General features: G+C 39.9%; 1 protein-coding gene across 2 annotated transcripts; it reads left to right on the forward strand.

The window, feature by feature from the left end:
- Positions 1-3,701: 3,701 nt before the first annotated feature.
- TXNDC8 (thioredoxin domain containing 8) lies at positions 3,702-27,204 on the forward strand. Of its 2 annotated transcripts, XM_058694598.1 has the most exons (6): positions 3,702-3,824; positions 6,622-6,726; positions 11,909-11,968; positions 14,819-14,884; positions 26,103-26,168; positions 27,099-27,204. In XM_058694598.1, exons 1-6 carry the CDS (start codon positions 3,801-3,803, stop codon positions 27,159-27,161), a joined length of 384 nt encoding a protein of 127 aa, XP_058550581.1. In that variant the 5' UTR covers positions 3,702-3,800; the 3' UTR covers positions 27,162-27,204. The 2 variants fall into 2 exon arrangements, with proteins under 2 accessions (XP_058550581.1, XP_058550582.1); XM_058694599.1 differs by lacking the exon at positions 26,103-26,168.

Consider the following 27,204-nt stretch of genomic DNA (forward strand, 5'->3'; position numbering starts at 1 on the left):
TGTAGTTTCCCTGCCTTTGGGCTGGGCAGGCAGTTTAGCAAATTCTGTGGAAAAGTTTATATGTGCTGAAGGGCAGAATTAGTGGCCTTGCCTTCCTCAACTTTCAAGAAACCCAGGATGGGGCAGGAGTTTGTCAGTACAGAAGCCTGAGAGTTAATTCTGTACTATTTTCTTTACAAATGCGGTGGAGAAAAGTTTAAGAAGAGCTCATTCTGTGAGGAAAAGGAGGGTAGAAATTGTAGATGTCATCTTGGTGCCAAGAAAAAAGGAATTCACTTTCCGAGTTCAGTTCATCCATTGCTAAATGGCTTTCTAAGAGACCTGCATATTTTAGCTGACTCCGTGTTCCTCCTTATGTGACAGGTGACCCACACCTAATTAATTCTAAATTAATTCCGGCAAAGATAAGTTATCTAAACTTGTTGTACTCCCATCATCTCACCTGTAAAGTGGACACAGTCACCTTAACTAACCGGGTACTTAAAAGATAACTTAAATGAAAGTGATGCCCACACTTCAATGCAGTGGTTCTTAACTGAGGGCTTGGAGGATGTTCAATATGTGTCAACATTCATCTCTCCTTCTTGGATGAAAAAGGGAGAAAAGGAGATATGATCCTCAATATAGAGCCACGAAGAAAATTCCTGGCTGTGATGGTAGAAAAATCAAAATCACGCGTCTCAAACTCAAGTGAGTTTGAGATGCCAGGCAAGTAGTATAAATAAGTAAAACACCCTAGAGGCAACGAAGAAGGAATGGAATAGACAGTGGACAAAGTATTAGAAACACTTCAAATACCTATTGTAGTAAACGTCAAATAGCTGCACACTCACAACAGAAAGGCACCTTGCCACTCTACCTTGAGTTCTTGAAGGGGGAAAAGAAGGTGGGGATTGTAATTAACAGGAAAGAGTATGCTGCCTCCAGAGGGACAGTCACGACTCTCCACCTGACAGTTATGCAATACAAGACTAAAGGCTCAGTGCTGCCAGATCGCATGACTCTTGGCAAGATGAATAAGAGGCTCTGTTTATTCCTAAAACATTTCGTTAATAAATGTTGGCCAACACTACGGTATGGCCAACATAGCGTGCCATTGAAGTCTTGTGGACATGTAGGCAACAACTATACTTTTGTTTTCCTTTTTTGAGTTCTGCCTGCTCAGAATGAAGCACACTGAATTGCTACTTGCTTTTTATTCTCTAAGAGGTTAGAACTCGGGGCGCCTGGGTGGCTCGGTCAATTGAGCGGTTGAGCATCCGACTTCAGCTCAGGTCATGATCTCACAGCTTGTGAGTTCAAGGCCCGCGTCGGGCTCTGTGCCGACAGCTCAGAGCCTGGAACCTGCTTTGGATTCTGCGTCTCCCTCTCTCTCTGCCCCTAACCCACTCACATTCTGTCTCCATCTCTCTCAAAAATAAATAAACATTAAAAAGAAAAGAAACCCCTTTCTGAAGTATCACCTTGGGAATCCAGAATGGAATGCATGTTTTTGCTGCTTGGGCTAGAAATTATATACACTTGAGCAGACTTTTTAAATATCTGTTCATTTTCACCATATTCCTATGCAGTGGAACTTACCCCCTTTCACAGATGAGGAAATGAGCAATAATTTGCTCAAGGTCACAGAATAGCAGCACTCATATTTGAAACCAAGTTATTTTATCCAAGTTTAGCATCTGTCCTATACCATGAAGTAGAAAAATAACATTTCTCTGAGTCCAAAGCTCATGTTCCTTCCACATTCTCCCTGGGTATTTCAGAGCATTAACAAATATTTTGAACCTGAACATACTACAAACTGGAAATGAAATTCCTTGATCGTAAAATTAGATTTTTCCCCTATTATTGCATTCCTTATGTGAGAAATTTTATTTTATTTAAATGTTTATTTATTTATATTTAGAGAGAGAGAGTGAGCGCGAGTGAGGGAGGGGCAGAGAGAGAGGAAAGAGAGAGAACCCCAAGCAGGCTCTGCACTGTCAGCACAGAGCCCTACACGGGGCTCCATCTCATGAACCGTGAGATCACGACCTGAACCAGAACTGAGTCGGATGCTTACCCGTCTGCACCACCCGGGTGCCACTTACATGAGAAATTTTAAAACACCAATGACAATGTGAGTCATTCTTGCAGTTTGACCCAAGTGGAGAAATTTCTATCATGTTGCATTTGAATATTTTCCAGGTAAGTGTCAGAAACCCCAATGAATCCAATTTAAACTATAAAGGGATTTATTGTCTATGGAAATGTAAATTCCAGACTTAGCTTGAGCTTCCGGCCACGCTTAATCTAGTGGATCAATGTATCACCCAGGTTTCTTTTATGTCTCCTCACATCTTTGTGGAATCTAGGCCTTAAACAAAGATTGGGTTCCTGTGTGTTTTATAAGAGCTGTCAGTCAGCATCTTGTTTATATCTAAATGAGGAAAGAGAAAGTTTTAGTAACTGTATCACAAGTGCTAGAAATGCCATTCACTTGCTTTCTTGTTCTCTCTTCATTAACCCTTGACCTAAAGATAGGATTGTTGGCTGGATTAATTAGGGTCTAACCCTGGATTTAGGGTGAGATTAATCCCACACAAACTGCATAGCTGCTATAAAATGGAGGAGGGATAAATTTGCCCAAAGGAAAATCAGTGAATTTTTGGAGGAAAGTAAAGGAAATGCGTATTGGGAGGTGACTGTCAGCTATCTGCTACAATGGCTATACAGGAAATATTCCTAATTGGTACTTCATCAAAAAGGAAAAGGAAAGACAGGCACCTCATTCCTGAGAGACATGACTGGATGTCTGGAAAAACCAGAAAGGAGCATTTTGCCGATTTTGTGTTATTATAGAATTCTGCAACTTCTTTCATTTTTGTTGCTATTCCTCTACAGAAGATTTGGGAACATTGGTCATGGCCATTTTGGGGTTTTTCTCTGAAGTTAAATTCTGAAAAATTAACAAGTCACCATGTGTGGGTTTAGCAAAATGCTGTTTTTATAAGGTCCACCAGCTAAGAATGGTTTTTACATTTTTAAAAGATTATAGGGGTACCTGTGTGGTTCAGTCAGTTAAGTGTCCAACACTTGATCTCAGCTCAAGTCTTGATCTGAGAGTCATGAGTTCAAGCCCCGTGTTGAGATCCACATTGGGCATGGAGCCTACTTAAAATAATAATAATAATAATAATAATAATAATAATAATAAAAACAAAGAGTATGCAACAAAGACCACATGCATGTGGTCCATAAGGCCCAAATTATCTGGTTCTCCACAGAAAAAAGTTTGCCAACCTGTGATCCAGTCCGTAAAAGTGAAATTTCATTACCTCCTAAAATTAGAGCAAAATAACAAAGTTTAAGGAATCCATGACTCATAAAACCTAATATGTAGAAAACTTATAGGATGAAGGCTTTAATATTTTTTTTCTACTGCAAGATAATCCCTTCAAAATCCTAAATGAAATAACCTTCATCTACTTAATATTAGCTTGCTTATTTCTCCTTTGGTGGTTGCAAGGAATGGAGAAGGAAGAGAGGGGTCATGGAAATAGATGGTAGAAGATCAAAAGTAGATGCATTATTGAGTCTGCATACAACCAGTTGGCTGGTTCTTGGCTGACCATATGTTGACCTAAAAGTCAAATTAGCTTCAAGTCTGCCAAAGTTCTAGGTTCTGAGACAGTCACGTTTAATGATGTCATAGAGAAGTTACCCATCTATTCCAGCTAGGATCCTTTAATTAATAAGAGACTGCTGCGGTGAGCCAGCTGAACCAAAAGGAAGGTTTCGTAAGCAATTCCCAGTAAATCATGGTTCAGATTATTAAAGACATGGCAAGTATTTATTTTGGCTTCATTGATATTTCAAAAGAAACCACCTTGAGAACAGACTTGATAAACTTTAAGAATGATTTCCCCTAATCATATTCTTTCACTGCTCCGTAGCAAGGGGAGATTTTTTTATGTCTCTCCTTTCTGTGCTCGAGGGATGGCACTATCTGGAGTGTAGCCAAGGGATAAATTGATCAGAAGGGTTTTGTTCCTCTCTGATTCTCACTTCCTGCTCTGACTCTAGCTGGATCCAGACCAACTCCTAACACATCCCATCCTGTACCTGATCCCACTGATTCTACCTTTGTTGTACCTGGAACATTCTATGAAAGTAAAAGTCCACATATTTCTCTTATTCTAAGAGAGAGCAGAAACCTCAGACATGCCTTGGGATTAGGGTAGGAAAATGACAGCCAATAGTATCAGCAATCCTTTAGGTGGTGTTTTATAAGATTACTTTCTATCCATTGTCCAATGTTACTGCCACAAGAACCTAAATGCATATATAGGCCAGGGAGAGTTGTTTATTTACAAAGAAAATTGCCTTTAAGAGTGGTGATGGTCCTACTCCATTTAGGAGTGAAGTGGGCATTAGAACCCAGACATTCTGATGTCAGGCCCTGTTACACGAGGACCTGAACCTGGAGGGAAGAGGGAAGGCATAGGGCCTGGGCTTGCCATCTGTCAACACCCTCAGACTTAGACTTTTGATATTTTCCCCAAATGCAGCTATATATAAGGTCACGAAAATGAGGCTGGCCAGATTGAAAGAAGGCATCGCTGTGTAGTTTGCTATGAGAAAATGTTGTAAAATAGCACACATTGGCCGATGCCTTTGGTACTTCTTTTTTTGATTTTCTGGGAATCTCACAGAATAACCCAGGGTCTCACTAGCCCCCTGAGAAGCCCTCTCCCATCTCCTCCTTGGAGACCTCTCCTGAGGGCCTGTTGTCTCCTTCACGTCTGTATTTAAATGTCACCTTCTATTCCAGGCGGACCATGGCCACCCAAACTACAACCCTAATCCAGCTCATTTCCTTCTTTCCTGCTTTATCTTTCTCCTCTCTTATCAGCAACGATCACTAACACACTGCATATTTTACTTCTTGATTTTACCATCGGCTTCCCCCTCTAAAAGTAAGCTCCACGAAGGCAGGGAAAAGTTTGTCTGGCTTTTTGTCCACAGCTGTATACTAGCAGTGTGTCCATTACTTGGCACAGCATGGGTCTCGATAGGTACATGTCAAGTCAATATGTACCCTGTGGGGGTATTCCCTGCAGAGAACTTAGCCAAGTCAAATTCATAGATCTGGTGAGGCCAGTTTACGTCCCAGCAACTACTCAGACGTGAGGGTGTTGAGGGCTTGTGAGGATGGCATCTACTGCATGATTTCAGAAGCAAGTGAGAAATTGCGGCTTGGCATGGCTCTCTGAGGAGTTAAGTACCCCCTACCCTAGAGGAATATGGGTAAAGGAAGAAAGTGTAGCTTCCTTAAGTCATCCGTTTCACCTGCTTGAAACTGAATCAAATGGCAATGTAATTGTTAAGATTCTCTTACTGCAGAGCAGCGTGCATCTGTATGCAATTAACCCCATCCCTAATTCCAGTGATAGGCACTGCTTGACTTGATCTAATTAGTGAACCCATCTTAATGATTGGTCGAGGGGATGAGCACATGATGGAATTAGGGCCAGTGAGAGGGCAAGGGAGCCCCACAACTAGGAAGAACTCAGGAGATGATTTTGTGTAGGTTTGTGTAGTGGTGAAGGAAATGGACTCTGGAGTTAGGCTGCCTAGGTTAGCAATCCCAACTACACCATTTGCCAACTGGTTGACTGAGAGAAAGTAATAAACTTTCGTTTTTTCATCTGTAAAATGGAGATAATACCCACTCAATAGGGTGGTTGTAAAGATTAAGGGAGAGAACACCAGGCACAGAGTAAATTAGTTACTATCATTGTAATTCCAATGAGAAAAGGAAAAATAAATCTTGAGCAGAACACTATATATTAGCAAATCATTCATCAGCTAAACACCCCATGAGCACATACTGTAATGTGCCCAGTCAGAGGCCATGGAGGTTCAGGAGTGAATCAGGATTGAATTCTGTAGGGATTTGTTGGGGGAGAGAAGCCATGCATGAAATAACGTGTGGACAGTCAGTATTCATAAAGCAAGGAAGTTCAGATAAAATGATCTGAGGTTCCAGGAAAGGAAACATTTACTTAGGTGATCTGGACAGCTGATGGGAAATTCGCTTGAGACATTCAACAAGAAGCATGTCAAATCCTTAAATATACGGTTTTTGACAACAGCTTTGGTAATGATTTCCCTTCAAAACAAAAGCAAAACAAGAAATGATTCAAGGTGTTAGGTTACTTCCTCTCCTTTTAAATTTTACCACTAATGCACGTTTACGTCCTTTTTTAAAAAAATCAAATCTAGATGTCCAGCTTGAACAACCATCCACCACTACCCTCCACGCTTTATCTCTCATTGGCCAATATCACTTTCTCCCCAGAGGTAACCAACCATTACCAACCACCATTTGGTAAATACACTCCTAATCACTTTTTGCAGATTTACTCCCACCTATGTATACTTGCAAAGATCAATATATGTGACCTCAGGGACATTTAGGAAAGGTGTGTCCCCTTGAGAACGATAGGGTGGGGTACCTCGCTAAGGTTTTCAGGAACTGAAGTTCTTCATTTCAATAAATGAGGAACATTTATTCTCTGCAAGGCTTTTTGAGATTTAGTGATTATGCATATGTTTTCTTTTATGTTCTGGTCTCAGGATGAATTTAGCAGATTTTTGAAAGCTGCTGGATGCAAACTTGTGGTGGTTGAATTTTCAGCAAAATGGTGTGGTCCTTGCAAAAGGATTTATCCTCTTGTTCATGTAAGTATCATCTATATATATTTCACAATTTTAGAAGGAATTTTAAATCCTCTAATAATTTTTTCAGTAAGTCTTAAAAGTTTACATTTATGAGCCATATGGAATCACTTTTCGAAGCATCCTGATTATCCTGAAGCTAACATACCAATCTCTATTTAGATCATAGTACACACACCAGAAGATTAATACTACTTGTCTATGGATAATTCTGCAAGGAAAATCTAGATGTACAAAAGAGTACAGTTGTACAAATGAATGGATTATTCGTAATAATGGCATTTTACCAAATTTCCAGAGTTCATAACTTCCAAATATTGGAATAGATTATAGAAAAACATGATACTTATTTTTAACTATAATATGAAAGGATAAACTTCCCCCATCCTTCAACCCTATTATCAAAACTTATGTCTTATATGTTCCTTTCATGTCTGATCTACTTTATAAAATGTTTTAGTAAAATATTCTTAGTTGTAATCATATATTTATATTCAGGTCTATTTTCCATGTACACATTCATTCATGTTTTTTGTAGGGTCTGTAAATTAACATTTTAATGTCTATACAATGTTTCATCTAGTTAATTTCCTTGTTGCCCCATTTAAAAGTTTTAACTTTTATTTACTTTTGGTATCACATGCCACAGAAAGAACTTGGCATTTTCATTTCTCATCATGCAGAAGTTTCACTTATGGTCAGTTTTGCGAAAGCTATTTCTTCAAATTTAAAGAAGTTTTGATTTCTCTACACAACTGAAAACACTCTGGTTTATTTTCAGCAAAGTTTCTACCATTTCAACTTGAACTCTTAAATCCACCTGAATTCATTCTAATCACAGTCTTTTGACATTTAATTAAAAATAAACCTATATTCAGGGGCACCTGGGTGGCTCAGTCAGTTAAGCATCGACTCTTGGTTTTGGCTCAGCGCATGATCTCATGGTTCATGAGTTCAAGCCCCACATTGGGCTCTGCACTGATGTGCAGAGTATGCTTGACATTTTCTCTCTCTGCCCCTTCCCCACTCACTCTCTCTGTCTCTCTCTCTCTCTCAAAAATAAATAAATAAATAAACTTCAAAAAATAAAATAAAATAAAATAAACCTATATTCAAATAGAGAAATTGATTACATGATATCTCAACATCCATTTTCTACCTAAAATTCTTGGAATATCCAGAAGTATTTCACAGTCCCCTTTATCCTGATACTCAAAACTTAAAGAAAGTCTTCAATGTTCAGCTTCCAGAGTATAAATATACTCACATGCCACAAAGTCAAAGCTGATCAAATTCCAACAGCCAACATGGGGCATTTTCGGAAAGTGCAATGAAATCTAAGGCTTTGTAACTTCCCTCTCATACCTTTGCCATAAGGGCATTAACAGCTGTGCCACTGTTCTGTCCAGGCTCCTGCAGTTCTTCCTACACTCATTCCTACCTTCATAGTTATAGTTATCCCTTTGGAGATAAACCTCCCCAAATGATGTGCCATCTGTTTCCTGTTGGAATCCAGACTAATGCAAATATAGTTTTAAAATAAATTCTGGCATGTCCATACTGAAATACTATCCAGATGTTAAAAAGAATCAAGTAGACCCATATGGAATGGTGGCATCATCTCCAAGACAACATAGCATTAAGTAAAAAGAGTGCAGTGTAGAAAAATTTATATAGTGTGGTCTTATGTATATAAAATAGACACATATATGTATGTGTATATATATAAACCCACATATATGTAGAGAAAAGGGGAACAGAAGGATGCATATCAAAGAAGGTCTTTTTTTCAGTGAAAGGGTGTTAAATTTGGATTGCTTTATTTTTCTTGTGATGTTTGAACTTTGGCATGATAATGTAGTCATTTACCATGTGTGTAATTTTTTCAAACTGGTGCGTATAGGCATGGAGAAAAGACTTCCCTTCTTCTAGGTCACTTTATTAGTCAAAGATCAAAGCAGGCAACAGAAACCAAGTTAAACAGAAAAGAATTTTTTGTGATGTTTATTTATTTTTGAGAGAGAGAGCATGGGGGCGGCGGTGAGAGGGCAGAGAGAGAATCCTAAGCAGGCTCTGTGCTGTCAGCACAGAGCCCAACATGGGGCTCAAACCCGTGAACCATGAGATCATGACCTGAGCCAAGATCAAGAGTCAGACACTTCACCGACTGAGCCACCCAGGCGTCCCTAAACAGAAAAGAATGTTAATACAAGGAATAAATTGCTTATAAAATTATTGAAAGATTAGATGAATAGGAATGACTCAGAACACCATAGACCCACTTTTGGGGATCCTAAGTTCGCCACAATCAGAAGTGAGTATAGATGGGAGGCCACCGCTGTGAAGAAAAAACAAACTGGCAACAGAGCAGTAATTGGGAATCAGAACCAGGATCAGGAGGCTACTGTGGCCACAGGTGCCTCTGGACGTCCAGGAAGCTGATGTCTGGGCACCAGATCCTGAGTTTGGCTTCTGCTGCTGCTTCCACCACAGCCACTCCCAATACCCACAGTCTTGCTTTCCAAAGACAAGAAGACAAAGAAAACAAGAAGAAAGTAGCTGCTTTCTCACTTCTGACTTCCAAGTCTCTCCTACATTTACCTTGTTGATAAGACCAATTTGCATCCAGAACTCCAGCTTCAAGGGAGTCCGAGGAATCTCTACCTCTTTTCCTTTCCAGGCTCTGCGGGAAGGTGGAATGGAAGTTAGCCAGCTAAACTTCTGTAAAGGAAAGACAGTCAATCTTTTCAGGTTTTCAGGCCATATGGTCTCTGTAATAACCACTCAGCTTTGCTGTTGTAGTACAGAAGCATCCAGTGGCAATGCACAAATGAACAGGCAAACTGTATTCCAATAAAATTTACTTTACAAGGCCATGTGGAGACCTGGATTTCTTCTACATGGTGCAGTTTGCTGACCCTGGGCTAAGAGGATCACCAGACCTAGAACCCTGATAAGAGCATTTCTAGGAAAGGAGAGGTTATAAATTTCTTTAGAAATTACATGATGTGATCATGAGAACGCAAGTGGTCTGTGAGGCTAACTTACAGTGTATGTAGCAGAAGCAGAGACAAAGGAGCTTTGAAAAGAAAGTTGAGGCCAAATCAAGAAAGATCTTGTGTTATAACTTAATGAGTTGTTGTAGATAGTCAAAACAGAAGTTCTTAAAAGGGTTTTGCCATGGTCAAATAGCGACTTTAGAGAATATTTTTAGCAGTGCTGTATAAGAATGGTTTAGAAAGACCGAAGGCGGGTAACCCAAAGTGATGACAATCTCAATGGCAGGCAGTGGTTTTGGAGAAAGAAGAAAAGATCCAATTTAGGAGATACTTTAGAGTTGAGACCAACAGAACAGGTGACCAAATGGTAGAAGACTACATACGAGGAAGAACAGAGCAGAAGGAAGAGTTGTTGATGGCAGAGAAGAGGTCCTAGGTGGATGGAGTGAGATAACAAGGAAAGACAATGTCCATAAGGGAACCCCGACCTAGCAAAGAACCATATCTATGCCATGACTTCTGGGTACTACTTGATGCAAAATGACAGCTGCCATATTCCCTATTTCCTGATAGACTTGCAAGGCTCTGAAACCTTCATAAGTAGAATTAGATGTCCACATAGTTCAAACCTATTCCCATGACCCCTGTTGGGAAGCATCCATATATCTTCAAACTCGAAAAGTGCAAGACAATTGCCCTAGAGTTTGTGGGTGACACCATTTTCCTGCCAGACATTGAGCGACTGCTGACCAAAATCAGCTTTTTTATCTAAAAAAATACTCTGAAATCCCCAAGGTTTTTGTGTCTGTTATCTAAGAGTTTTTCTCCATTTTCACAATCTTGATGGGCCAGTGAAGAAAGAGCTCCCACTTCAGTCACAATCCATGAACAAACAACTGGAGAGAATCTGCCTGCAGTAGAACTCAGCACATATCCACCTAATCCATGTCATGCTGCTTCCTGCATCTCAGTGGGAGCAGCCCCCAGTGACAGCTGCATTTCTTCCTGTCTCCACTGTCTCTGGACACCCCATACGATCAGAGAGAGGTCCTGTCAGAGAGAGGTCCCATTAGAAATAGGTCACTGGAAATGCTTGAGATACGATGTTAATGCAAACAAACCAAGATGCTATTAAGTGCCCTTAAAGTATGAACACAGTTGTCTGAAAGAAAAAAAAAACCCAAGAGCTGATATTTACAGGCTGCTGCTGCTGCATCTACTACCCCCAGACCCATTACAAACACCTTTGTCACCACTGCTGCCAGAGATGCTTTCAGAACAAAACAGAAGCAGAAGAGAGTTGTTTCTTCCCTCTTCACACCTTCTGTTTTCCTCCAAATGCATCCCGTTGGCAAAACCTACATAGAAGACAGCTGGCAAAGGATCCTGGGAAGTACATTTTCAGTACATAGTACAGCATGGAAGATGTCAATAAAAGCACAAAGCAATTAGGCCAAGGGTCGACACACATATTTTTGTATCATCTCAGTCATAAGAGCCTCCTAAAAAGCCTGGCAAGAGGTGAAGGTCAAAGCAGAGTTTGGGTATCTGGTTCAGGGATCTGTAATTTTTTTTTTTTTGTAATTTTTAATTTCTTTTTTTGAGAGAGAGAAAGAGCATGAGTAGGGGAGGGGCAGAGAGAGAGAGAGAATTCCAAGCAGGCTCTGCACTGTCACCGTAGAGCCTGATGTGGGGCTCCAATCCACCAACTGGGAGATCATGCCCTGAGCTGAAATCAAGAGTCAGATGCTTAACTGACTGAGCCACCAAGGCACCCCTCAGGGACCTGTATTTTGAAGACCACTGAAGGCAGCCTTCCACCTCTTGCCACCCCAGGAAAAAGCTACTATCCGTCCCTTCACCATGCAGGGTAAATCTGGACCCACCACATACATGTCATCATTTCTTCACTTTGTGCCCTTTCCTAACTTTGAAACTCTGATCTTCAGTTTGGTTCTTCAGACTCTGGTTCTGCCGCTGATCTTTGCTTGACCTGTATCATCCCATATTTGACTTTGGTGCTTCCAGTTCTAGCCTGTAGTGAAATGCCAGAGTGATCCTTAGCTCTCATGAACAACCTTTTTGCTCATTGTTTGTTTTTTGCCAAAAGACGACTGTGTAATTCTAGTATGTAATTTAGTATTAACGCTGAGCTAATAGGGAATTTTTATTCTTTTAATTTGAAGGCAATGTCTCTGCAATACCAAAATGTAATGTTTGCTAATGTGGATGTGGATGATTCTAAGGTAAGAATCTTAAGTCCTTCTGTGGGGGATACATAAAATCCAAATGCTGCATCGTTGACAGCACCTCAGTGATTATATAATCAATTTTAAGTTGAGGACAATTTCATGATGTTTTCGTGATAAATGGTAGTAAACTTCCTCATAATGTTCTTGTGTTTTGTATCAATTTTAAAAACAAAACCCAGCAAGTATGTGACTCTCCCGGGGCCCCCTCCCCTCCCTTACTATGACAGACTCCACTCCTCAATCCCAACATTTTTCTCCATTTACCCTGCTCAGCAGAATTGGCTCTACACAGACAATACCAGTTGGGTGGTGTTGGGCTCAAGGTGAAAAATGTTTTTTACCCTTGTAGTAGATTATTAATCAATGTCTGAAACCCAGCTCAATGCATTTATATCTTGCTTTCCTCTTGCTATGGTTGTGGTTTTTGTGGGTTTTTTAAAACATCACAAGGAATTCCAAGAAATCCTTCCCTCCTGTCCCTCCCTAGAGCCTCCTTTCCTCTCCTTCCCCCAAAATAATCAACCTCATGCCCTTAGTCAAAATGTGCTTCATTAAGGGGGTGTCTGGGTGGCTCAGTCGGTGAAGCATCCAGCTCTTAATGTTGGCTCAGGTCATGATCTCACAGACATGGGATTAAACCCTGGGTTGGGCTCCATGCCAAACAAGGGGCCTACTTGGGATTCTCTCTCCCTCTCTGTCGGCCCCTCCCCCACTCATTCTCTCTCTCATTTAAAAAATATATTTTTTTAAATGTGCCTCATTAATATATACAAGGTACCCCAAAAATTATTCTTCCTAACATTTGCTCATTTACAACTAGGAAAAAACAGTAACAAGTGATCTTTGCACATATTGGATTGAATTTGAGCTTTAGAATAACAAAAAAATCTGTTATTTACCCACTCTTTTCTTTAATAGTTTTGTGACCTCTTATCAGTTAACTCTATAAACTTCAGTTTTTTTCACTGTAAAACAGGGCAAATAATACTTCACAGAATATAAAATGAGATAAAATACATAAAATATATGACATAGCATCCAGAACATAATAGAAGTTCCATTTCACCCATTTCTTTATCAAAGAAAGCTTTGATGAAAGCTTTATCAAAGTGCGACAGTGTTTAAGTGCCCTTTAAACCGAATCATATACTATGCATTCAGAATACATCTAGGATCATTATCTCTTTGTCCTTTTTTTATATTAACAGAGTTGTGCAACCATCACTACAATTAATTTTAGAACATTTTCACCACTTCAAAAAAGAAAAAAGCAAACACTTTTGGAGTTCTACTGGTTACCCCCAGTTCCTTCTGTCCCAGCTCTGGGCAACCGTAATTCTACATTCTGTCTATAGAGTTGCTTATTCTGAGCATTTCACGCAAATTGAATCATCAAATAGGTGGTCATTTGTGACTAACTTCTTTCATTTAGCATAAGTTTCCAAGGTTCCTCCATGTATCAATACTTCATTCCTTCTTATTGCTGAATAATATTCCCTTGTATGGATATACCACCTTTTATTTATTTAGCCATTCAACTGTTGATGGACATTTGGGTTGTTTCCACCTTTTGACTTTTAGGAGTAATACTGGTATAAGCATTTATGTATGTATTTTCATTTCTCTTGGTATGTATCTAGGGGTGAAATTGTTGAGTTTCCTAAAGCAGTTGCACCATACATTTCCACCAGCAATGTGTCATGAGGCCTCTGATTTCCCCACATCCTCACAAAAACATGTTATTGTCTGCCTTTTTGATGATAACTACTTCCCTTTTAAGGAGAAACAAAATACACAATTTTTTTAACAGTAATTTATTATCATTGCTGTGATCATGAAAATTATAATTTAGTGTGTGTGTGTGTGTGTGTGTGTGTGTCTGTGTGTGTGTGTGTGTGTGTGTGTGTGTGTGTGTTACAGGCAACAGGGGAGAGATTCACCCCATAAAATGATAGGTATACTAGAGAGAAAAGTCCAATTCTGTTGATCCTGTGGGTGGCTAATTTTCTTTGGACTCTAAACAAGATAAAAACGGGTATTTAAGAGCAGATTGTAATGGATTAAAATAATTGGAACTCTGATATATTTGCTTTTTTTTGGTTCATCTTTCACAAAGATGGGCAGTGAAGTGGGGAGTAGGGCTTACAAGAAAGAGACCTGTAAACCTTACTTAAAATGCAAGACCAGTATATCACCCCATGTCTCAAGTGTGCATTATAAGGATACCTTTACTCTTCCTTATTTTTGCAATATGCTGTCTCCATATTGGGTTCCACTGAGGTTCCTCTATAATCTTTCACAATTTCTTTTATTTTTTTTTAAATTTTTTTAATGTTTACTTATTTTTGAGAGAGAGAATGAGAGACAGAGCACGAGGGGGGAAGGGGCAGAAGGAGAGGGGAAACATAAACCAAAGCAGGCTCCAGGCTCTGAGCTGTCAGCACAGAGCCGGACGTGGGACTTGAACCCACAAACCCTGAGATCATGACTTGAGCCAAAGTTGGACACTTAACCAACTGAGCCACCCAGGCGCCCCTCACAATTTCTTTTAAATAGAGCTCGTTTCATCCTTCAGCATCTGTTCTATTTTGGCATCCATCTCCCAGCCCTCTCCTAGGGCTCTGGGATGAGAAGCCTCAGGAATGTGAGGAGCAGCCATTTTCTATTGTAACATTCCTGGAGGCTTTGAAGACATGTTAGAAAAAGGCTTGGCAGGAGAATCAATAAAGTGTTAACTGTCCCTGGGTTTTCAGACATGCCTCCTGAGAAGTCACCAAGTTCTGGGCTCTGTATAGAGAGAGGATACCAAAATTGTGACCTAATGCCATTTCTTTCCTTTCCCAGGAGTTGGCCCAAACTTGTCACATCAGATCAGTACCCACATTTCAGATGTTCAAGCAAACCCAGAAGGTATGTTTCCATGGTAACTGGCAGAGTTGAATTATAGAATCATCAGAATCTTTTTAAAAGGCCTGGGGTATCCTGGGTGGATGAAACAACTGCATTTATTTTTAATATTTAGCAACGTGATGCCTCGTTTCTGAACTTTTCATATTGGCAAGGCGTACAAAAAAATGCATGAATTATTTCAAAATCTCCACATTCAGACCATCTGAGGTTTCCAAATCCGTAAGAAATATCCACTACTATCCCTGTAATATCCCTTTTGATGGGACAGACCCATCAAAAAAGAATCTTACAGAAAAGGACACGATGAAATTCTCACACAAATGTATACGGATTGTTAGCAACACTTGGGAAAATGTTAATCAAGAACAATCCCGAGTCGGTATAGCTAGTGGTTGAGCGTGCAGGCTCTCGTTGCAGGTTTCTGTGGTTCAGATATCCATTCTATCACTACCTAGCGTTTTCCTTAAGAACCTCTTTGGATCTTAGGTTCCTTATCTGTAAAAACAAAGATCCTAAGTTTTTCCTCTCACAGGGTGTTGTGAAAATAAATGAATTTACGTGACTCAAGTTCGTAGACCCATCCTGATGTGCGTCAGTGCTCGGCACGTTAAGGTAGTTGTTATCACAAAGATGTTAATGAAGTAAAATGTCTAAAATGCTTCGTGTGTGATTAAACTAGTAATTCCACGTATGGCTGGGAACACTGACAAGTGTACGTACCTCATGAAAGGTGACTTTGCAACACGCTTAAGAGGAACAAACTGTATATTCCCGTTCACACAATCATCCCATTTTGGGGAACTTTTGCTACAGAAATACCAGAAGGAAAAATAAGCAACTAAGTACATAGTAATGGTAGCATTACTTCTAATAAAATACGAAAGTAAACTGTATGTCTTTTCTCGTGGAACTGCTCAGTGATTTGATTTGTGATACACCTACTTGAAATAGTATGCAATTTAAAGCATTAGGAAGAACATATGTAAAGCAAAAAACATTCATGCTTAAACCTTGTGAAGATTGTGTCTACTATATAAAGAATGAAAGTAGTTGATACGCTAAGTGTAGGATTTGATTCTCAGCTTCTATTTGTTGCATATTTACCATGATAGAATTGGCGCGATAGATTTAAATAATTTTTCAAAAAGAATTAACACTACCTACCACTCCTCTTGAGTGTTTACTTGAAAGTGAAGCTATTGAGCACATGCACCTCAGCTCCCCTCCCCACCACCGCACATCAAATTGTTTTTGTGTCATTTTTTTGTTATCCTCTCCTTCTCTTCCATCTCAGAAATGAGAAAGCATCCTCCTTTTGAAATGGATTTCATCCATTGTACCTTGATCGCATTCCCTCCCTTGTGCCCCAGGCCTCTATCCATCAGTTTTCTCTTTTCACACCTGGTGTTGGGACAGTCCCTTTTGCCACCGTCAGCCATTCTTCAGTCTCTATCAGCAGTTCTTTGATTTTCTTCCAGGGAACCATTCCCTTGCCCATCCTTGGTCCATGTGCTTCCTTAGGGCTCCATCTTCATGGCTAGACCTGTGAGTGAACTTCATCCCCATCAGGAATGGGCCCCTGACTCCAGTCAAGCCAATCTAAACCCAACCAGAGCTAATCCTAGGATGTGGCTTAAGCAGCTAGGTAAAAGCCTTCTCTTTTGATTTCATTGGATTTGTTTGAACTTGGGAAGATATGAAGCTGAAGGTACTACAGCTAGCTTGCCACCAGAGAGAACCTGAAAATGAAGCCACCATACAATGAAAAGCAGAGTCAAACCAGGAAATACCAATGGCACCGATTGAACCCTGAATCTATCCATGCCTGAAGCCTGAACTACTCCCATAGATTCCATGAGTTATGTAGACCTGGGGTTGTTTTTTCTGTTACTTGCAACCAAAAACTTCTAAGGACAAAATTAATGTTCTTTCAGACTTCTCTCCTTCGTTTCATGATCTAATTCTTGAAGAAGTAGAATATACTTACTGCTTTCAATTCGAAGTTTCCACTTATTCCTTCATCTGCTCTTTTAAATGTCTCCAAGGCTCTTTCAGCACCTAATTCAAATAGCCATTTCTCAATCCTTGTATTCCTTGGTTATACAAAAGCACCATAACTAATCAGCTTCTAATTCTGGAAATTTCCTTGTCTTTTGGCTTCCATCCCTGATCTTTCCCCAAGCTCTCCTTTGGCTCCTTTGCTGTCCCAAAATATAAGTGTTTCCTAAGGTTCTTTTTCCCATTCTACCTCTTCTCCTTTAGTAATTTCATCCTTACCTATAGTTCCAGCTGTAATGACCTTTGACATGAACAAGTACAATAGCCTCTCTCACCTCCAAGTTCACACCATAGCTCTGTTCTCTTTTCCAAATAGAGCTTGGCATAGTTCCATGTATGTCATTCCCTTATTTAAATTTGGATACCCCTTCCCCTCTGTTGTCTGCAGAATCAAGACTAAATCCTCCTAATCAAGTCTTCCATTTAAATTTCTCCATAATTTTGGCCCAGTCTACCTTTCCAAGCCCATTTATGTTTGACCCAGACCTTAATGTCATGTATTTGTGTCCTACTATTTCCAGTACCTAGAGGAGTTCATGTCAGTGTCTAGAAGAATCCACCCTAGGTGGAAAATACTCATTTTGTGTTTGATTCATGAGTGAGTAAGCAAGTGAATGAATAAATGAAAGCTGATGTCTTTGCCCTACATCCCTGTCTGCTCTGCCTCCCCTCCCGATTCTGTCCTCATGTCAGTCTGACTCAGGGACGGTTTCTCTCCAGCTCAGAACAGCTGTCTGATTTCATCTCTCCTGCTGATGATAGTGCTTAAGATCTGCTGCCATTCAACAGTTTGTTCTATGTTTTATGAAATAAAACCTTGGGGTCTCAGTTGACTTTGTGTCTAGGCTCTTGAGCAAATCCATAGCTATGCTTTTGAGAAAAGGCTTGGCCTTGCTTAGTCTCAGTTCTGTATGTAGGTGGAAGAACTCACAGTTGGGGGTAGGGTGACCTCTTATATTCAATTATTTCTTAACTGGTTTCTACAGGGTATGGATCCCTTTTGAATTGATGGAACAAAATGCCTGTATTTTAGGCATTGTGAAGGATCTCGATTTTAAATTTTATGCCACTTAGTTAATGGAGAATAAAATTAACTGAATCAATGACACAATGCATTAAGCTGATCCACCTCCCTATTTTCTAACTCCAAAGTCAGGTAGCCAGCCTCTGATTATAAAATGAATACCCCTGTCCCAAAATATTTTCTTGAGAATTGAGTGTCTCATTGAATATTACTGACTTAGCATCCTGGTTATGAAGTTATTTAAAAAAACAAAACCAAAACCTTGAGATCATTTATGTCATAATATACAAGTAAGTCTACTTCTGAGCTTTGTATGTATCTCCAGAAAGATTCATACTTGGATCAATTTAAAAATCATTTGTAAACCTGCAGAAAATATTTACAATGCTGGCTTCCATTTAACAAAGAGTATCAATCTTCTGTGCAAAAGACAATGGCAAAAAAATGGGGGCAGGAGATCCTAAAGAGACAGTATTGCAAATCTTTTTACCTCTTTCACTCAGTCCCCAGCATTTGGCATCTGAGCATCCATCTAGGGCTTCTGCAGGGTCCCCACTTCTACCATTGCATCCAGAGCTGCAGTCAAAACCTGAGACCTCTGAAATCACCCCCCAGGTTCTACTTTGCAATGGTCTGCACAGGAAAAATCAATGGAACCAGAGAAAATTGGGTATGGCCATGCGATAGGACCCATCTATGTGAATTTCCCTCCTCAGTAGAATTGACTAGGAATGACATTCATTGTTCTCCTGGGGGTATAAAAAAAAACTAAATTCACTTCTTTGAGACCACTTCCTTCCATCTCTCTTTCATCTGAAACAGCACACCTGAAAATTAACTTATGGAAGCAGTTAAGTACTATTTATCTAGTATTAAAAAAACAACAACAACTTTGAGTCCAGTTTCTATTAAGGGATGTTATAAGAAATGTCCTCACATTTCTGGTAAAACACCTGGCAAAGAACCACTGTCCATTATGCCTTTTAAAATGTACATTGTGTAAAAAGCCTTGTGATTATTCCTCGTAGACAGAGTTTGGAGAATATTTGCCTCCCTTGATCTACTCCCTTGCATTATATCAGAAGGCTTAGGGGATCCCTTGGGTTTCTCTTTTTCTCTTGCTGCCAATAATCTCAGGATTACTTCCTTGACTCAAATACAATAGCCTCCCTTATCTGTAGTTGCCTGGAATTCCCTAATTGCCATCTCCATACTGAATCATGCTTTAATGGTTTTGTTATTTTATTTTGCCCTTGATTCTACCTCATTTCAAATATTTTCAAAATACATAGGCTATAAACAAATAAAACTTTAAAAAACTAGAACAGATAAAGCTATATAACTATGACCCAGGGTTGCAGTCAATGGGCATTCTGTGATGCTGGAAGTTTTTATGCAGATTTGGATGGTCATCTAGCAGGGTTGTACCATAAACAGCAGCTGTAATTATTTTACAGTGTTAGGGTAAAGGACAGCAAAAGCAAATTCCAGGTAATAAATAAAGTGGGATTATTCTCTCCTGCTGTAATCCTTAGTGTTTTCACCTGGGACATCACATCCTGTTCCAGTAAGATTAACTGTGGTTAAGAAAAAAAGAATCTGGGGCGCCTGGGTGGCTTGGTCGGTTGAGCGTCCGACTTCGGCTCAGGTCACGATCTCGCGGTCGGTGAGTTCGAGCCCCGCGTCGGGCTCTGTGCTGACAGCTCAGAGCCTGGAGCCTGTTTCAGATTCTGTGTCTCGCTCTCTGTGACCCTCCCCCGTTCATGCTCTGTCTCTCTCTGTCTCAAAAATAAATAAACGTTAAAAAAAAAATTAAAAAAAAAAGAAAAAAAGAATCTGTGGTGGCTCTCAGATGGGACATCCAAAACTTTGGCTGATTTTTTTAACCAGAATATTACACTGTATTCTGTTCTAAGTAAAAAAAAAAAAAAAATACACATATACACATAAGCTGCAATGTGAATATGATATTAGTTATTCATTGAGCCTCTGAAGCCCATCAGTAGACCCCCCAGGTTTATAGCATTGCTTCCAGACCAAAGTTGACATATGTCAATGGAACAGCAGAAAAGAAGAGTAACAAAGATTTAGCAACTCTTGGCCAACAGCTTAAATTTATCCAACATCGAAATTGGTTCCATCTTTCATTCTTTGATATGAGAGTAAATGGCTTCTCAAAACACTTTAATCCAAGAACAATGGGATACGGATGCATGGATGCTAATAAGTGAGTTATTTACAAATGAATAATTCAGCTCATAGGCTCACATCTAGTGGGAGGAACTCCTGCTCCTTTCCTTGTGAACAGCAGGGCTCCTGCTGAGGTTATAGAAGTAATTTCCAACAGACACCCTCCTTGAGGTAGGTACAGACATGAAAAGAATCTCCAATGGGCAGCACCGTGGTATGCTTGAAGGAGGATAGGATTGGAATCTTCAAGGGCCAGGCAAGGACAATACATGAGAAAATAGGAAGTGAGGAGGATGGTGGTCCTTGGAGAATCACCCTCCCAAATGCTCACAGTTCAAATTCATAAAAAACAATACTTGAGCCACGCCCAAAAGAGTGTCTGTGACTAGTTTTTGTCATCTCTGGAATCAGACAGCTGTGGGTTGAATCCCAGGTCTGCTTCTTATTCGTGGATGACCTTGGTTATGTGCCTTCACCACCTTGAGCTCAGTCTCCTTCTCTGTGAAATAGGGACTATATCATGTGTCTTTGAACTGTCGTCATGAAGATTTGTGATGATATATAAAGCACTTTAGCACTGGACTTGGTACATGCTATAAAATATGGCTATTGCTAGAGCCCCATAATCTGTGTACCAATCTTCCTGAAAATTTACGACAAAATAGAAATTTGGAAACACTGGTTAGGAGAGACCTCTAAAACTCTTTGAATAACTACAGCGACCAGTTAAGCTAAGTCATCTTAACATTGGAGAGTTACCTACCCAGGGATATTCAACCCGTTAAGGACTGTGTTAGGTAGACACAGAGGGGTTCCACCTCAGGGGAAATTAAAAAAAAAACAAAAACAAAACTCTCACATGGTGTTCAGGGCTCTGAAGGGTACAGATCCAAAAAAGAAGTTACTCAGCCCCATAAAGCAGCTGATACATAGGCACAGATTAATAGACTGGAAGGGGCAAGAACTAAATGAGATGGAGGGGGAGAGAGAGAGAGATGGGCAGCAAGCATTTATCACCATTTAACACTAATGCTAAGGATATTGCTCTAGGTGTTAGCAACTGAAAGACAGTAATTACTTATATACCTCTTTTCTCCAGGGCAGGGATTAGGGCGAGGCAAGTGAGGCAGGAAATTGCAAGTATAGGGTGGAATCCTGTCTTTATTTGAATTTTTGATATTTTGTTCATTATGGATTTTTAAAATATTTATTAAAATATTAATTATCTTGGGCACCTGGGTGGCTCAGTCAGTTAAGCGTCTGACTTCAGCTCAGGTCATGATCTCACAGTCCGTGAGTTCGAGCCCCGCGTCGGGCTCTGTGCTGACAGCTCAGAGCCTGGAGCCTGCTTCAGATTCTGTGTCTCCCTCTCTCTCTGTCCCTCCCCTGCTCATGCTCTGTCTCTCTCTGTCTCAAAAATAAATTTTAAAAAAAACCATTAAAATATTAATGATCTTGATTACTGAGTTCTGAGAGCCCCTTAAATTTTACAACATTGTCCTAGCCCTGTCCTCTAAATTTTAAATCCTTGAAATATAGGAGTATTTCATTCAGTGATTGGCCACAAGGACTCGCAAGACCCAGTAATAGGTTCTACTTATAGCTGAGATTTATTACAACAAAAAATACAAAGCAGAAGCATTGGCAGAGTCCAAAAGGGTCCAGCACAGGCTTCTGATGTTCTTCCTTGGCTAGGAACACATAGGTGTGCTCTGTCTCTGTCTCTGTCTCTCTTTCTAGCAATGAACTTCAAGGACACATGTGGTTTGTCTCTGCCTAGGTATGCTCTTTTGAGTCTCAGGATCTGAGGATTTTATGTGGGGACTGGTCACATAGACATTTCTTGCTAGGCAGTCATTGCTACACAACCAGCTATGACAATGGAGACTAGGACCCCAATAGTAAAACCAGGTGAACATCATCAATATTGATGTTTATGCAAAGCAAGCCAGTGGGCTTGGTCCATCACTCCAGGTATATATAACAAAATCATCAATCACTGATACAAAGAACACTTTGGTGGGGAAAGGGACACATTCCCTGGGGGGTTGGTGAAGAATCAATCATGGTTGCCTTGGAGACAAGCAAGAAATAAGGAACCAGATCTGTTGTGTTAACGCTTCTCACACAGAGTCACGTGGAAAATCAAGCTATCACCTTTATTGTAAGTAGCAGTGGCGCTAAATTGTGCTAAATACACAACATGGTGTGGACTCATATCAACAGACTTCCTATTATTTCCTTGAAGCCTAGATTTTGAGATGACTGCCTAGGGGAGAATCTTTGGCTGCAGAGGAGAAACTCACCCACTTAAGTGAAGGAGATATTGCTGCTTTTCGCAACTCTCAAGTTCCAAAAGTGAGGACACAGGGTGGTAGCCTTAGAGACCTACTTTAGGCCTGCTTCAGATGTGCTTTCCAGAAAAAGAAGGACAGTGCAAGGAAAACAGACCTGTCCCTTGGGCAGAACACCCCAAAAAGGGAGGGGATAATCATGAACTCATTCCTTTGTCTAGGCTCAACTGATAAGCTCACCTCAACTTGGGGAAAAGTCAGTGAAGGAATTTCCCAATATTGGACAGTTGAGTAGATTTTCCAATGGAAACATGCCGAGTATAGGTCATTAGGTCATTGAAGGCAATGGCTCCAAAACCATTATTATCCTCATGAACAAATTTTCATTCTATACTTTGAGTAACTGGCCGAATGACATCTCCTCTGGCCAGACCAAAATCACTTTTCCTTATTCTCAGTGTGGCTTTACGATAAATTCCCACAACATTAGACTCATGCTCCTTCCCCCCTTCAACAGAAAACCACATTGTACTCAGTAATGAACTCTCAAACAGCTTCATGTGTCCGTCCAACACCTTCAATTGATGGCAAACTATGGCCCCAAGGTCAAGTTTGAGCCTCCACGAGTTTTCGTAGATAAAGTTTTACTGGTGCACAGACATGTCCATTTGTTTAAATACTGTCTTTAGCTACTATCACACTACTATAGCAGATTTGAGTAGTTTCAACACACACCATCTGGCCTGCCAAGCCTAAAATAGGTATTATTGGGCCCTTTACAAAAACATTTGTCAACCCCCTAACACAGAAGAAGAAAAGCACTTTAGTCATTACTTATGCCACTAGTGCTTTAAGAAACAGATATGTAGCCAGAGTTTCTAAATCAGCTATAAGAGAATGAAAGTAAGTTCGTACTTTACCGAAATCTCACTAGTGGAACAAGTTGAGAAGAAGGCGAGTGTACATTTGAAAAAATTAGATAATAGATTACTTTCATACGCTTTATTCTTGAATCCAAATGCATGTAAATTCAAGCTGTTCAAAACAGACTATATCCAAGAGGCCCTGCCTTCTTAGTTTGATTTTGCCACATGCCAAAAACCACAGTTGAGCTACTTGCATTTGCAAGGCGTGCCCTGCAACCTGTTGTGAAAGTCCTGGGGAGAGGGAAGTGTGCAAACACCTGCATTGTGATGCAGATGGTTCTGGGGGAAGGAATGGGTCTAGTTGATTGGAGAGCCCAGATCAAGATGGGATCAAAAAGTAATTAAGACTGTCTAGCTCTCAATAGGTGGAGGCACTCACTGTTAAATGTTCTCTTGTTAGATATATTCTTCCTATCTCATTAATAAGATATAATGCCTTAGCAAACCCTTTGTTAAGAAAAGGAATATCACACAGCTTATAAAATTGGATTGTACAAACATCTCTAGAGCCATCTGCCAAAAAGTGTCTTGTGTGGGTTGGTTGTTTGGGCTTTTTTGTTTGTGTTGTTATTGTTGCTGTTGCTTTGAGGGTTTTGTTGTTGTTTTTAACTCAGTAAAGATGTCTGGAAAATTGCGGAGCTTTCATTCAGCTGCTCCAAAGCTAACTTCAGTATTCTTAATTGCCTATCAACTGGCCAGAGTGTTTTATTGTAATTAGTCTATGTATGCATCATTAGGCCCCTTAATGGATACTCTCAGAAGTCCATTTGTTAGGAAGGGATCCCTGTCTCTGGACCCTTTGTATTTTCTCACTAACAGTAATATACTTTTTGTAGGTGATTGAATGTCTTTGGCATTAAAAAAAAACACAACAAAAAACCCTGCCTCTGTTTAGACCTGGGCGATGGGTAAATGCGGGGATGGGGAATCCCTTTATTGTTCTCTTTTTGTGTGTGTTTGAAAATGAGGGGTGCCTGGCTGGCTCAGTTGGTGGAACTGCAACTTTTGACCTTAGGGTTATGAGCTCTAGCCCCACATTGGGTGTGATGATTACTTAAAAATAAAATCTTTATTTAAAAATTTCAAAATGAAAGATGTTTTTAAGGGACTAGTGGACATAGGTGGTTCTGTAATGCAGGGATAGCCACCCCATATCCCTTTGGGCTCTGCCAGCTGGAGCTCATCATTTCCATTAGTGGTCATTACAGATGGCAACGGTGCATGTAAACTGAAGACATTGAGAAGAGAGAATGAAACGTTGCTTCCTAATGCTTCAGGCCTTTGAGAGACACAACCAAACATTCAGTTGAAAATAAGAAAACATTTTGGGCAAAAATTGTATGCTAGTGTCCTTGCATATAGAGCTCTTCAAAAGAAAGCTATTATATAATAAGCTCTATCACTAAGCCACTCCTCATTCATTAACTACATTTATGAAGCTCCTATATGCAAAGTCCCATGCTAGACAGACACATAGTATTTGCCTTTGGCAAACTGGACAAAGAATAAAACAGATAACACCTAGTCTCTGAAATTTAACACTCCCTAGAGTCTTGGGTCTGTCCTTCAGTGACCACAAATCAGCTTAGTTCAACTCTCTTCAGGCCTAAAACCATTAACAGAAGACCTACTCTGTATAAGGTTCCTAGCTAAATACTAAAAATATAGAGGAAAAAAATGAGGCAGAGGCCCCATCCTTGGTCAATGGCCGCAGACATAACATCAATTCCTGAGCAGTGGAATTCATAGGTTCTGTGAGATCACAAAGACTTCCGGAGTTAAATCTTGAAGAATGGTTAAGACTAACGGGTGAGAAATGGGGAGAAGCAAGAATTACAAAATAGCATGGGAATATGTCAGGATTTTTTTGATACTAATACAATAGTATAAAATTATCCCTAGAATATGAGCTCCGGGGGGTGATTTTTGTCTGGTATGTTCACAATGTTTGGCTCATAGTAGATGCTTATTATATTTGTTAAATTAAATAAATAAATGAATCCAACTGTGAAGTGTTGCTAAAGGTCAGAGCTTAAGGTGGAGAATAACAGTGAGGTAGACAAGACAAAATCAAGGAACCCCTGTAAGGACCTTGGATTTTATGGTGGTGGAGAAACACTGAAGAATTTTACAGAGAAGGAGAGCATGACTGGTTTGTGTTTACGGGCTTCAAGGGGGAGGAGGGAACTAAGGGGCACAAGACTGGAGACAGACAAGTTATAAGCTCTTATTAAAGTCCAAGGGAAAGTTGATGAAGTAAAATCCATGAAATTCGGTGGCAAATTTAATATCCCCTAAAGCCACCAGAATGGCTAACATGGAAAGGAACTGGCAATAAACACCAAGTGTGGTCAAGCATATGGAACACCCAGAACATTCATCCTCTGCTGGTGGAATATAAATTGATAAAATTTATATTTTATTGGAAATAAATATATTGGAAAACTGTTGGCCAAGTCTGGTCATTGAAGTGGCCAAGCTCTGCCTGTGTTCTTGCCAGGAGTTGTTGTGTTGGTACCTGCTCTGGTCTCAGAGGATTTTGAAACTCCCTTCATGTCCATAGCCACCATCCAGCTGCTGTCTGACTCTTAGAAAAGAGACACTTTTGCAGATCCTTTCTGACACCTTCCTCCCCTGGCAGCCAATGCCAAGAGAACTATTTATAGAGGAAATGGGTACAAACCAGGCAACCCAGATAAATCATGAAATTCTGCACCCACACTTAGGTGACTCTATTCTCAAGACTCAAAAGAGCAATTTGCTGTAATGGAAATGGATTCATGAGCGAGCCGGTAAGTGAAATGGGATCAAGATGGAGTCACAAGTCTGGGGTTTACTTTCAAGAAACAGAATGAAGCATGATACCCCCAGGCAGCACCCAGATAGAGTGATGCTGCCTGGAGAAGCAGAATCATTAGAAGCAGGTATAGTTTCTTCTCTGCAATACACTGAGCATTGCAATTGTTTTAGAATTTTCCAAACCCTGCCCCAAAGGCCTAACACCATTTCTGGCTGCTGAAACTTCCCTTACTGGAAACTCAAATCTTCAGCCAATCCCAGCCTCAGTTTACTCACACTCTGCCTTCTCTACAACCACTTCATATAATTGGTACTAAAGTGATAATGCACGGTAAGGGTCTTAAACTTCCATATTTCACCAAATATGAGATGCCCACTGACAGATGCCCCATTAGATACTACTAAAAAGTGTTCCAAACAAAATATACCATCCACTATGAAATATACCCTGAGTCAGAGATGTGACAATTTGAAAAGAAAATGTGCTTCTTAGTGTCAATTAATTATAATACTATTACCTATGGCAAAGTTCAGGGAATGGGAAATCACATGTCATTTGATTTCAGAAAATCATGTTTATGAATTAACAAGTTCTCAAGACCAACGCAAAAAGGCTCTGAGAGGTTTCAATGATTGAGTTTTCTCATTTCTAACATATTCTATGTTTGAGATATCAGTTTAGAAGAATATTATGGAGAATTATATAAACCTGGCAAAATATAAGCATAAACAATTTTGAAAAGGTGCCAAATAATGGAAACATCATGAATGTAATGTGCTTGTTGTGTGTTTATATTTTAAGTATTTTTCAGACAATGGAAATGAGGATAACTTAACAAACAAAAACAAAAACCCCTCAAAGCTTTAACATCTTTGTGATATTTGAACCAATAAATATCTCACCTTTGTGTATTTGTGAACAGATTTTTGAATTTTGTGGAGCTGATGCTCAAAAATTGGAAGCAAAGATTCAAGAATTAATGTAAGCCGATCTCCGAGACGAAATACATTTGCAACATTTTAAAAGGC

The sequence above is a fragment of the Neofelis nebulosa genome, chromosome 12 (genome assembly GCF_028018385.1).
Source record: "Neofelis nebulosa isolate mNeoNeb1 chromosome 12, mNeoNeb1.pri, whole genome shotgun sequence".
Classification (NCBI taxonomy): Eukaryota; Metazoa; Chordata; class Mammalia; order Carnivora; family Felidae; genus Neofelis; species Neofelis nebulosa.

Excerpts from the sequence above, each read along its gene's own strand:
- TXNDC8 (XM_058694598.1), top strand. The coding sequence starts at position 3,801 with ATGGTTCAGATTATTAAAGACATG. Across the intron at positions 3,825-6,621 it reads TTCAGATTATTAAAGACATG|GATGAATTTAGCAGATTTTT; the intron begins GCAAGTATTTAT and ends TTCTGGTCTCAG. Across the intron at positions 14,885-26,102 it reads TGTTCAAGCAAACCCAGAAG|GTGACTCTATTCTCAAGACT; the intron begins GTATGTTTCCAT and ends ACCCACACTTAG.